The sequence below is a fragment of the Nelumbo nucifera genome, chromosome 1, assembly GCF_055504915.1.
Source record: "Nelumbo nucifera cultivar China Antique chromosome 1, China Antique-T2T, whole genome shotgun sequence".
Classification (NCBI taxonomy): Eukaryota; Viridiplantae; Streptophyta; class Magnoliopsida; order Proteales; family Nelumbonaceae; genus Nelumbo; species Nelumbo nucifera.
In genome coordinates, this window is record NC_142649.1 from 203,401,342 (window position 1) to 203,413,084 (window position 11,743).

General features: G+C 46.4%; 2 protein-coding genes across 2 annotated transcripts; both read right to left on the reverse strand.

The window, feature by feature from the left end:
* Positions 1–269: 269 nt before the first annotated feature.
* Positions 270–4,238, reverse strand: LOC148804379 (U-box domain-containing protein 33-like). The gene is made up of 3 exons (XM_088895886.1): positions 2,933–4,238; positions 921–1,682; positions 270–583 (listed from the first exon to the last, which is right to left on the reverse strand). The coding sequence occupies exons 1-3, from the start codon at positions 3,470–3,472 to the stop codon at positions 401–403; spliced, it is 1,485 nt and encodes a 494-aa protein (XP_088752012.1). The 5' UTR covers positions 3,473–4,238; the 3' UTR covers positions 270–400.
* A 4,142-nt stretch (positions 4,239–8,380) lies between these two features.
* LOC104591051 (U-box domain-containing protein 33-like) lies at positions 8,381–11,083 on the reverse strand. Its single transcript, XM_010249850.3, has 3 exons — positions 10,317–11,083; positions 8,870–9,640; positions 8,381–8,795 (listed from the first exon to the last, which is right to left on the reverse strand). The coding sequence occupies exons 1-3, from the start codon at positions 10,722–10,724 to the stop codon at positions 8,613–8,615; spliced, it is 1,362 nt and encodes a 453-aa protein (XP_010248152.2). The 5' UTR covers positions 10,725–11,083; the 3' UTR covers positions 8,381–8,612.
* Positions 11,084–11,743: the final 660 nt, after the last annotated feature.

An 11,743-nucleotide genomic window follows, 5' to 3' on the forward strand; every position in this document is an offset into this window, starting at 1 on the left:
GGATCCCTAAAACATAGATAGACCTCCAACAATAGCATAGCGATGGATATTTTAAGGAAACACCAAATGCATCAACAAATTGAATAGCACCAAGTAAAATAGAGAACCAAATTAAATGGTTTAGGTATTTTCATAAAATATAACACTGATTTAAATGGTACTAATTTTTTAAGAGTTTTGAGTTTGAGGTAGCACTGAATTAAGTAGCAGAAAATGGGAGTTTTATTTAGTGTGAATTTATATGGGGCAACAATGGTACTGCCAAAGTATTGAATAAAACCTTCTCTTCTGTATACCTGAAAGTCTTTTAGTACATCTTTTGTAATATGCTTTACACATACAACAAAATGGGAAAATCATCTTAGAAAGATGAAATTAAAGATCGCATACATGTAAAGTTTCATGACTGCTGTAGCCACTCCTGAATAGCAGCACGTAAGGCGTAGTTGGGGATAAGATTGCGGTGTTGGAGCCGAAGGTTTGTCATCGGTGAAGTATCATGACCAGTGTCTAGCCATCTTTTCAATGCCTCACGTTCATAAGTGTGACCATCTGCTGCCACATGTGGGTCCTGCATGATTTCCTGCAATTTCATCAAGTAAAAGCAATTTCAACAACCTTAACCACGAAGTGCATACCTAAATTTTGTATTGGCTAGATCATGGTCCATTTAAGTATAACAGAGCTTGCTGAGCCATCTATGCTCTTCCTGGCTTACTGACATGGTGGATGAGGGAAAGTCGATTCATATTGAGGTCCAATGCTTTAAACCTAGTCTCTAGCCCAGGTCCATCACAATTGCTCAAAGCAGATCAAGCCTATTAAGGAGGATGCATTGATCCATCTAAAATTTAAAAACTAGCATCACTTTCAATGTTTTCTTTTTTTGATAAATGTTAAAGAACAAGCTTACTACCAACCTGAAAAATGGGGCAAATGAAATGCAATGGAATCTCGCCATGTGCCTCGGATCTTTGATGATTTGATGATGAGGCTCCACATGAAAACTTCAGCCGTTCAAGTACAATCGACACATCTGACCCAAGGTCTGGTCGCCTCTGCCGCATCTGTTCACAACACCTCAGTGCCCAGTGAGCCAACTGCTTTGCCTGTAGAAGGGGCCATTTCCCTGCGGATTCATCCAATATTTCATGAAAGGTATCAGTATCTAATGCAGACTTGACCATCTGCACTATACCCAGGGCTGGTCCTCCTGTCAAAAGCAATAATAGTATGATTCCAAATGAGTAGACATCTGATGCTGGTGTTAACTCTTCAGTTGCTAGGAACTCGGGGTCGATGTAGTCACGGATGATAGGGTCAATTCTACGGCATGGTGTGGAGGTTCTGGCTGACCTTCCATTGTAGGGAATTAAGCAAGAATTGCTGAAACCACGTAGTTTGCTGACAAAGTTTTCATCCATAAGGATATTATCTGGCTTGAGACCGCCATGGACAATCCTGTTAGGGTTGTTAGAGTGGAGGAAGATGAGAGCTGAGCATATGTCGGCAGCAATGCGGGTTCGGACTTGCCATGGAAGAGGAGGAGTGTTGTTCCTACAGTTCAGTCGATCTTCAAGGCTTCCATTAGGAAGATACTCGTAGACAAGAAAGTAATCTTCTGGACAGACTCCAATAAGTGAGACAATATTTGGATGCCTCACCTTGCTCAGGACATCCACCTAAATCAGAGCAATGTGCATGAACCATTATCAAACAGCACTGTTGCACTTTGATGATTTTGATTGTCAGTTCACATACAGATCAAGAATAATAATACAAAAAGATGATTATAGATCCTTGGTAACACAGAAGATGATGGGTCAATAGGATTAGTGCGACATATAAAGTGGAATACAGTTTTCTGTTTTAAACACATATATGGTGCTAATCCAGGTAACTCCTTAATAAACGTCTCACTCAGTTTAAGTATTTAAACAGACAACTAAAAATGTTTTAAAATTAAAAATATTATAAGATTACAATGTGCAGATCAAATAGAACTCAGTAACAAAGTGATGCTTGAATTTAAAAACATGCACAAAAAGAACAGCATTTTTGTAACATTGCAGGGGTATGTAAGGCAAAAACTTGTCCATGAACAGAAGGTGATTTCGTTGAGCGTTGATCCCTTTTAGGTTACAACCTAGGCTGCAAGATGGAAGTTTCCTAGTACCCCAAATGGTGTATTTATATTAGCTTCATTTTAGACAAGTCAAAAAGGGAACAGTTGCACAACTCTAAAGTCTCCTTCCTTCACTCCCTTTACTTATTCTCACATTCCTTCCGGTCTCCACAAACAGCTCTTCATCTTCATTTGGTTAAATCAGATTTTCTCCTTTTCATCCTCAAATTAGATTACACAAAAGAATAAATCAATTTTCAATTCAAAATTAAACTTAAGACAAGCAAGAAAGAATTTTACATGCAACAAAACAAAAGTATGAAGATGCGAAGTACTTCTTTGGCAAAAGAAAATATAAAGTTGGGAAGCATGATATATTTATTGGATGAGGAGATAACAACGAGAAATATAAATATAAAAATGCACAAATGGTGAAGATGGAATGCCCCAGAAGTCCAAATAAGAAAATAAAATAAAGAGAGGTTGAACAGAAAGTAGGAAAAGTTTTTTTCCCGGATATATTATATGGTTTATTACAACTTATTTTTGTCAATAGATTTTTTTAATCAATATGGAATATTTCTTTTGTCTTTTTTCTTTATTTTTTGTCTGTCTGTATGACACCATGTCTAGACCTGAATCTCCTGATGGTAAAGTTTTCTTCCCGATCAAAGATAAACAGTGGGTTTGAATAGGGTTGAATTGGGTAATGATCTGATTAGGCTCAATTGCAGATGTATCCAATCAGACTGGATGATCGATGATAATAGAGGTAGCAATGTGTGAAAGGAATCACAGGGTTATTACCTCCCTTTGAAATTCGTTGCGGTCCTGCAAGGTATCCGAGCCAAACATCTTAATAGCGACCTGGGTATTTCGAAGTTGGCCTCTGTAGACGCTCCTCCCGTTTCCCCCTTCACTGATCTTCTTCGATGGGTCCAAGTTGAGGGTTGCTCTCTCAATTTCCGTGGAAGTAATCTTGGAGAAGAACTGGGGCACCTGTGAACTCCCGACCGCCTCTTGGCACATTGTCCGTATCTCATCTGCCCTAGTTAATGCCCTTTCACGCTCAGACAGCAGTTGCTCACGCTCTCTCTGCAACCCATCGCGCTCGTTCTTCAACTCATCACGCTCTTTCTGCAATCCATCTCGCAACTCTCGCTCTCTCTGCAACTCAATCCGCAGGTCGTCCCGCTGTTTCAGCAACTCGTCTCTTTGGTACTTGAGACTGGCCATGAGTTCTACCCAAGAGAGGATCTTCTCCTCGAACTCATCCAGCATGCCATCGGAATCAGCGATTTGGCGATCAAGTGAGGAAATCCGCACGGACGACCACCCGAGATCCATTGTGACATTCACCGGCTTGTGAGAGATGTTTATAGTTGTAGTAGAACTTCGGGGTGATCACTGATCTGGACTCTTCTATTCAAGCGAGAGTAGCCGACGACTCGACGCTGACGATTTGAGTCAAAATCTATTAGACTGAGACAGAGCAGTCGTTGTACTTGTAGAGATGTATCCTATGAATCGCGTGTAGGGAAAAGAAAGGCAAGGGGTTGTTGTTTGAGTTGAGCCCCACCATCATCAGAATCTCAGCGACTTGCTAGCATGGCAGAAGGCTTGAGGGCTTGAGGCTCGATGGATTTTAAAGAAAAGGTTTCAACCCTGCTCAACTGGTAACCTGGGTTATCTCTCTGGTACGAGAATCACACTGTTGGTGCTCGTACAAGAATCCTGTAAAGTGGGTAGAGACAACTGAACCGTAGGCTAATAAATGGCCGTGAAGAAGAAGAAACTAGGTTAATAGGGATGGAGAGGCTGGCTGCCTATGCCTGAACCTGAGGTGACAGTAATATCTCTGGCCACTGGGCTGCTGAGCCCGGAATTCGGATCTCCCGTACTCGAGACGGAGCGCTCTGCCGTTCAACTATTTACGTGCCAGCCACATGTGATCCCACATATCTCACAGATGTACGAGGTAATTAGACGGCTGATTGGTGGCTACCCATGTGAATAGTAGACCGGATTTGCTCCTCACACCTGGCGCCTCACATATACATGTTACCAATGCACGGTGGATGTGCATGTGAGACGCCCATTTGTGAGGAGCAGATCCCGTCACTGTAGACAGTTCTTATAAATTTGTTGAAATTCTGTTAATCCAGCTGTCCAACTAGTCCACTTGTGTTAAGTCAGTTATTATAATCGGTTCGCACATTGGTCAGGGTTTGCGCTTTCTTGATTCTTTTCTTGTGATACAAGAATCTCTCAATCCGAAGTCGTTTCCCTTTCTCTTCCCCCTGTCAAGGATCCTTTGATCGGCGACCATGGCGACAAATATAGTTAATACGACAACAACAACGAGATGCTCAAAGCTCCTTCATCACCTTTTTACCTGCATCCCTCTCAACCTGGAATTTGGAAAATGGCCATTTAATGAGAATAAGGTGGCGTTTGTCAATGTCATGATTGTGAAGGTAATGAATCAGAGGTTTGGAAACTATTTGCCAGGAAAAAGTGCAGTTCGATGATAGTTTCCTGAATCCAAAGTGATGTAATCGTTTTTTGTCACGTACCATTTTTTGTGATGTATAAATTTTTTTGGTTAAGTACCTCGTGTTTGACCTGGTGGTGATGTGCCTTGGTGATGAGCTACTTGGTGGCGAACTCCCTGAGGGAGAATTACTTGGTGACGAACTGCCTGGTGATGCTCCCTGGTGGCGAACTGCCTAGGGCTAACTGCCTGGTGGCGAACTGCCTGGTAGTTTTCCTTGGTGGCGAACCGCCTGGTAGTGCTCCCTGGTGGCGAACCGCCTGGTAGCGAGCTACCTGGTGGCGAACTGCCCGGCAGTGCTCCCTGGTGGCGAACTGCCTGATGGCGAATTGCCTGGTGACGAACTGCCTGATGGCGAACTCGTCACTTGACTTGCTCTTAGGCGGTCTGCAACTCAGAGGATGGTGGAGCTCCCGGGTGCAGCGTAACCCGACTACCCTCTGCGTGAGGTGATTCTCTCTCCTTTGTAGACGGTGGGAGCTGAGGGACCTGCGGGAACTGAATCAGAGGACCTGGGTGTATTTTCCCGGCGGGGACTCTCCGATGCCTAAGTTAGCATTCTGATTACAGGGGGCTTGGAGAGAAAATGAGAGAGCTAGAGAGCAGGGGTTACCATACTTTTTTCCCCTCTGGCTTTGGGGGTCGGAGTCCTTATATAGTGGTGCCCTCGCGGGTTAGGTGGGTGAAAAGCCTTCAAATGGTAAGACGTCATATCCCGTCAGAACCGGGGTACGGTGATAAACTCCTCAAGGTTGCCAGGCTGGCGCTTGTGCCAGGCGGCCAGGTCGGCGCCTGGGCCAGGTTGCCAAGTCGGCGCCTGTGTCCGGGCCAGGTTGTCAGGTCGGCGCCTGTGTCAGTCGGCGGGTCGGTGTCCGGGCCAGGTTGCCAGGTCGGCGCCTGTGTCCGGGCCAGGTTGTCAGGTCGGCGCCTATGTCCGGGTCAAGTTGTCAGGTCGGCGCCTGTGTCAGGGCCAGATTGCCAGGTCGGCGCCTGTGTCCAGGCCAGGTTGCCATGTCGGCGCCTGTGGCAGGCTGATCCGGCCAGGGCGCGCGCAGGCCGCGTGCAGGTCGCGCCAGGCTAGCCAGACCGGTGCCCCGGGGGGAGACCAACTTGGTAAGTTGTTGCCTGGGTGCTTGCCTAGTTGTCACGAGGTGCCACGTGTCGCAATTTCACTGGAGGGCCAAGTCTGCCCTCATCAATTGCCCCCCACTCCCGAGCTGAGAGTAACTCAGCGAAGGGAGTAGATTTCTTTTGGCCTGTAAGTCGACGAGCTAGTAAGTTTTGATCCAATTCCTTAGGCTTTGGGAGCTGCCTGTATGTGGCGAGTTGCTAGTAAGACGAGGGGGTCTCCGCTAGTTCAGTAGTGTAGCCCTTAGGCTCTGGGGCAACTTATAGTTCACTTTTGCTGATTTTGTTCCTGTTGAGAAAGCGATTGGATATTTAGCAATAGTGTGGCCCGCAGGCTTTGGGAGTGACTCATAGTCTACTCTTTTTTGACTTTTGCTCGTGCCAGAGAGGCGACCGGGCCTTAAGCAGTAATGTGGCCCGTAGGCTTTGGGAGTGACTCGTAGTCTACTCTTTTTTGACTTTTGCCCGTGCCGGAGAGGCGACCGGGTCTTAAGCAGTAATGTGGCCCGTAGGCTTTTGGGAGTGACTCGTAGTCAACTCGTTTTTGATTTTTGCCCGTGTCGGAGAGGCGACCGGGTCTTAAGCATTAATGTGGCCCGTAGGCTTTTGGGAGTGACTCGTAGTCTACTCTTTTTTGACTTTGCCCGTGCCGGAGAGGCGACCGGGTCTTAAGCAGTAATGTGGCCCGTAGGCTTTGCCTGTGAGGTGTCGAGCTATGATTGTGCTGCATCAGCTTCGTAATGCCGGTCACCCACTCCTACAAGAAGCTACTAGGAGCTCGACCTTCGGGGGCAGCACTACTAACTTTAGGTTGCCAGCTCACACGGGAGCCTTGGAAGGCTCGACCGGAAAGGGCGCCTATGTAGTCTGTTGGCCGTCAACTCCCGCGGAAGCCACGAAGAGCTCATCTTTGTATGGGGACCCTGCGGAGAGGACTGATGAGGCATTATCTGAATCGAAAGTAAGGTTGGTAGAGCTACTTAGTCTGTTAGCCCCCTGCATAGTTTTTGAGTTCATAAAAAATGTAAACTATAAAGTGATATTTTCAAAAAAGTGAGGACTTAGCTTTGGTAGGATGAGAACTTAGCTTTTGTAGGACGAGAACTTAGCTTTTCGTAGCGTTTGCCACAGACGGCGCCAATTGATGTAACCGTTTTTGGTCACGTACCATTTTTTGTGATGTATAAATTTTTTTGGCTAAGTACCTCGTGTTTGACCTGGTGGTGACGTGCCTTGGTGATGAGCTACTTGGTGGCGAACTCCCTGGGGGAGAACTACTTGGTGACGAACTGCCTGGTGATGCTCCCTGGTGGCGAACTGCTTAGGGGCGAACTGCCTGGTGGCGAACTGCCCGGTGGTGAACTGCCTGGCAGTGCTCCCTGGTGGCGAACTGCCCGGTAGTGCTCCTTGGTGGCGAACTGCCTGATGGCGAAATGCCTGGTGGCGAACAGCCTGATGGCGAACTGCCTGATGGCGAACTGCCTGGTGACGAACTGCCTGGTGGCGAATTGCCCGACAGTGCTCCCTGGTGGCGAACTGCCTGGTAGTGCTCCCTGGTGGCTAACCGCCTGGTGGCGAACTGCCTAGGGGCGAACTGCCTGGTGGCGAACTGCCCAGTAGTGCTCCCTGGTGGCGAACCGCCTGGTGGCCAACTGCCTGATGGCGAACTGCCTGGTGACGAACTGCCTGATGGCGAACTCATCACTTAACTTGCTCCTAGGCGGTCTGCAACTCAGAGGATGGTGGAGCTCCCTGGTGCAGCGCAACCCGACTACCCTCCGCGTGAGGTGATACTCTCTCCTTTGTAGACGGCAGGAGCTGAGGGAACTGGATCAGAGGACCCGGGGGTATTTTCCCGACGGGGACTCTCCGATGCCTAAGTTAACATTCTGATTATAGAGGGCTTGGAGAGAAAATGAGAGAGCTAGAGAGCGGGGGTTACCATACTTTTTTCCCCTCTGGCTTTGGGGGTCCGAGTCCTTATATAGTGGTGCCCTCACGGGTTAGGTGGGTGAAAAGCCTTCAAATGGTAAGACGTCATATCCCGTCAGAACCGGGGTACGGTGATGAACTCCTCAAGGTTGTCAGGCTGGCGCTTGTGCCAGGCAGCCAGGTCGGCGCCTGGGCCAGGTTGTCAGGTCGACGCCTATGTCAGTCGGCGGGTCGGTGTTCGGGCCAGGTTGCCAGGTCGGCGGGTCGATGTCCGGCGCCTGTGTCCGGGCCAGGTCGGGTCAGTGCTCAAATTTTTTATTTTATATTTGAATTTTAAGGTTAACTCTTTTAATTATGACATTTTTCATGTAATTTTTCTGTATCTTCTTAAATTTTTATTATTTTTTGGGATGCCCCAAATTGACCCATGGGTCAACCCTAACCCAAACATTTAGGATTAGGGTATATCACTTGACCACTCAACTCGAAATTCAACCCGGCCCAAAATCAAGCCAAAGTTCCTTGACCCAATCCGAACCCGACCCACCCAACCCAATTGCCAGGTCTATTCCAAAGGTTGTCACGACGTGTTAATCAACAAGATGAACGTGTAGGTCCTAGAACTTGAAAGTTAGGTTGCATTTATTAGCCTTAAAACAACTCGGGCATATTGTTTCACTCTAATGACTTGAACATCGGAATGCCAGGAACAACACAATCACCCGGCTCTGTGAATTGATTTCCTTTTACATGTCATCACCTCCTCTTAATTCGAGTCTATGTCCAAGGACCTTTATCATCCTTTGGTATAATTGAACTAATAAGCTCAACCAGTCAAGAGTAGTGTTTAAATACATTTACTAAATTTAAATTTCAAGGCTGTTGAAGCCATTCTTGAATTGCAGAACGAAGAGCGTGATTAGGGACGAGATTGCCGTGATTGAGCTTAAGGTTGGTCATGGGCGAAGTATCATGGCCGCCCTCCAGCCATCCTTTCAAAGCTTCCGCTTCGTATGTGTAACCGTCTGCTGCTACTTGTGGATCCTGCATTACTTCCTGCAATTTCAAACAATAACAATCAGTGCAACCAGACTACAGCTAGCAGAACAAGGTTCAACACTGGAACTCACCTGAAAAATGGGGCAAACGAAGTAGGATGGAGGCTGGCGACGTTCCTCGGCCCCTAGACGGAAAGACGACGAGCCACCACATGAAGCAGTCATCGGCTCAAGCACTCTCCACACCTCTTGTCTCAAATCTGGCCGGTTGCTCTGGCTTCTTTCACAGCATCTTAATGCCAAGCCGGCCAATTGCTTGGCTTGTATAAAAGGGCAATCTCCGGCCGATTCATCCAGCACGCCTTCTAAATTGCCATTGTCTAATGCATGTTGAACGTCCTTCACTATTCCTGATGAGGCTGGTTTTCCTGTTAGAAGCCGCAACAGAACGAGTCCGAATGAGTAAACGTCGGACATCGGCGTCAGCTCTCCGGTCTCCAGGAACTCAGGGTCCAGGTACATAAAGGTACGCTTTGGGTCAGTTCTCGAGGATGCTGTTGAGCTGCCGCCGGCTGCATTTTCAACGTACAGAATCAGCCGAAAGATGCCGAAGTCACTGAGCTTGCTAACGAAGTTGGCGTCGAGGAGGATGTTATCCGGCTTGAGATCCCCGTGTACAATCCTGTGGGGTTTGTGTGAATGCAGGAAGATGAGAGCAGAGCATATCTCAGTGGCAATGCGAATTCGGGTTTGCCATGAAAGAGGAGGAGTGTTGTCCCTGCAATTGAGTCGATCTTCAAGGCTGCCATTGGGGAGATACTCGTACACCAGCGACCAAGCTTCCGGGCATGCTCCAATGAGAGCGATAAGGTTAGGGTGCCTCAGTTTACTCACAACATCCATCTGAATCCAGACCAATTGACATGAATCAATGTCAAACAACAAAAGTTTTTACTCTGATAAACGACAGAAGAGCTCTACTACTATAAGACGATTAAATGACCTGCAGATTCAAGTTTTAGCCTGAAACATCTTTCAAGTAAGCGCTGAATGAATAATCTATTCAAATTTCTTGAAAATTTACCTCCCCTTTCTTAATATATTTTTTGAATTTTGAAAGGCTAGCTTAGACGTCAAGCAAACGATAATAACGGACCGATGGTGCGATGGACATTCTCTCTCCAATTTCGTAAAGAATCTTTTTACAGTGATCTTTTTGCTTAAAAACTTTCCGCGTGTCAAGATAAGATTGGGAGATTGAACATCATTACTAGGTAGTTCTAGTTCCTGGTGATGATCAGTACTGGGCGGCTGGAGGCCTGGAACGTGACGATCAGTCAGACGACAGGCAGAGTCACCGAGAGGTCTCACACGGTACGAGTCCATGGAGACCCGCCGCCCCGGCGGCCCCTTCTGTCATCATTCTTTATCCAAGCTTGGCCGGAAATCCCTTCCCTGCTTTAATTTTTTACAGCTTGGGTTGGAAGATTGAATGGAGCGAACTCCCTATCAATATCACGTATGGTGCATATAAAATGGTAACAGTGGTGGGTTGATTGTCGCAGTAGATTTTACTTACCTCCTGTTGGAAATCTGAGTGATCCTGTGAGTCTTGAGGCTGGAACATCTTAATGGCTACCTGGGTGTGCCGAAGGAATCCTCTGTAGAGGGTCCCATATCCCCATTCGCCGATATTCATTGATGGGTCGAAGTTTCCAGTCGCTGCCTCGATCTCCGAGAAGGAGAAGTCGGTGAACAACTGTGGCTTCTTCGAGCTTGAGCTCTCCTCTGCTATCTTTTTCCTCAGCTCCCCTGCTTCTTTGACAGCACAGTCGCGCTCCTTCTGTAACTCGTCCAGTCTGTTTCTTAGTGGAACCATGAGCTCCAAGACTGAGACCATCTTCTCTTCCAGCTCTTCCATCATCCCAATTGGATCAGCAATTTGCCTCTCGAATACTGTCGTCTCCGACGACGAGCAAGCGTCCATTGTCGGCAAGAATCGGTTTACGTTGAAGAAAGTAGAGGCACATGTATGGAATAGAGAAAGGTTCGATGGCAAAGTCTATAAACAGATTAAGATAATTACAAATACCATCAACATAACAATTGATGATAAGCATAAAAAGTAAGCAACGGAGCCGTGGATACGGTGGATTAAGATAAGTGCCACATCTGTGAATAATTCTAACATGCCTCGACGGCTAGACCCGGCAAAAAGTTGACTTAGCCCGAGCCGATCGTTGTCAAAATTGCACGGAATTGAGTTGATTTTGGTTCTCACTAGTCTAAGCCGATCGTGGTATCCAGGTACCACCTCCACTACTGAGCCCATTGAGTCCAATTTTGAAGATGATATGCCTAACATCGTTGAGCCTCGACCCCTACCTTTAAATGATCTTGACGTCGTAATTGCAGTTTGTAAAGGGAAGTGGCGTTGTACTCCCTATTGTATCTTCCAATTTCTCTCTTGATTGACTTTTACAATCATATAGATCATTGGCCTCGTAATTGCAGTTTGCAAAAAGTTTTTTTGGTACCAGAGTAGAAAGGTGCAAGAAATGGATGTTCTTGTAAAAAACAATACATGGGAGTTGGTTGATCAGTTTGAGAGGAATAAGTTTATTGGGTGTAGATGGGTGTTTACAGTGAAATATAATGTTGATGCCTCCATAGAAAAGGAATAAGGGTAGATTGGTTGCAAAGGGATTCACACAAACTTCTGGCATAGATTATTTAGAAACATTTGCACCAATAGCCAAGATGAATATTATTAGAGTCTTATTATCCATTGTTGTAAATTTCTCATGGCCACTGGTTCAAATGGATGTTAAAAATGCATTTCTCAATGGAGATGCCCCCCCCGATTTTTATGGTGCAGAGGGAGGAAAGAAGGTTTGTTGGCTGAAGAAAGCTTTATATGGACTGAAACAGTCCCCAAGAATTTGGCTATGTTCAAGCTCAATCAAATCACACTCTTTTCTTTAAGAAAACAAACTCCTCTTTGAC

Coding starts and splice junctions, on each gene's coding strand:
- LOC148804379 (XM_088895886.1), bottom strand. CDS start 3,472: ATGGATCTCGGGTGGTCGTCCGTGCGGATTTCCTCACTTGATCGCCAA. Junction 1,683..2,932: donor GCAACGAATTTCAAAGGGAG/GTAATAACCCTG, acceptor GCTCTGATTTAG/GTGGATGTCCTGAGCAAGGT. Junction 584..920: donor TCATTTGCCCCATTTTTCAG/GTTGGTAGTAAG, acceptor ATGAAATTGCAG/GAAATCATGCAGGACCCACA.
- LOC104591051 (XM_010249850.3), bottom strand. CDS start 10,724: ATGGACGCTTGCTCGTCGTCGGAGACGACAGTATTCGAGAGGCAAATT. Junction 9,641..10,316: donor ACTCAGATTTCCAACAGGAG/GTAAGTAAAATC, acceptor GTCTGGATTCAG/ATGGATGTTGTGAGTAAACT. Junction 8,796..8,869: donor TCGTTTGCCCCATTTTTCAG/GTGAGTTCCAGT, acceptor TTGAAATTGCAG/GAAGTAATGCAGGATCCACA.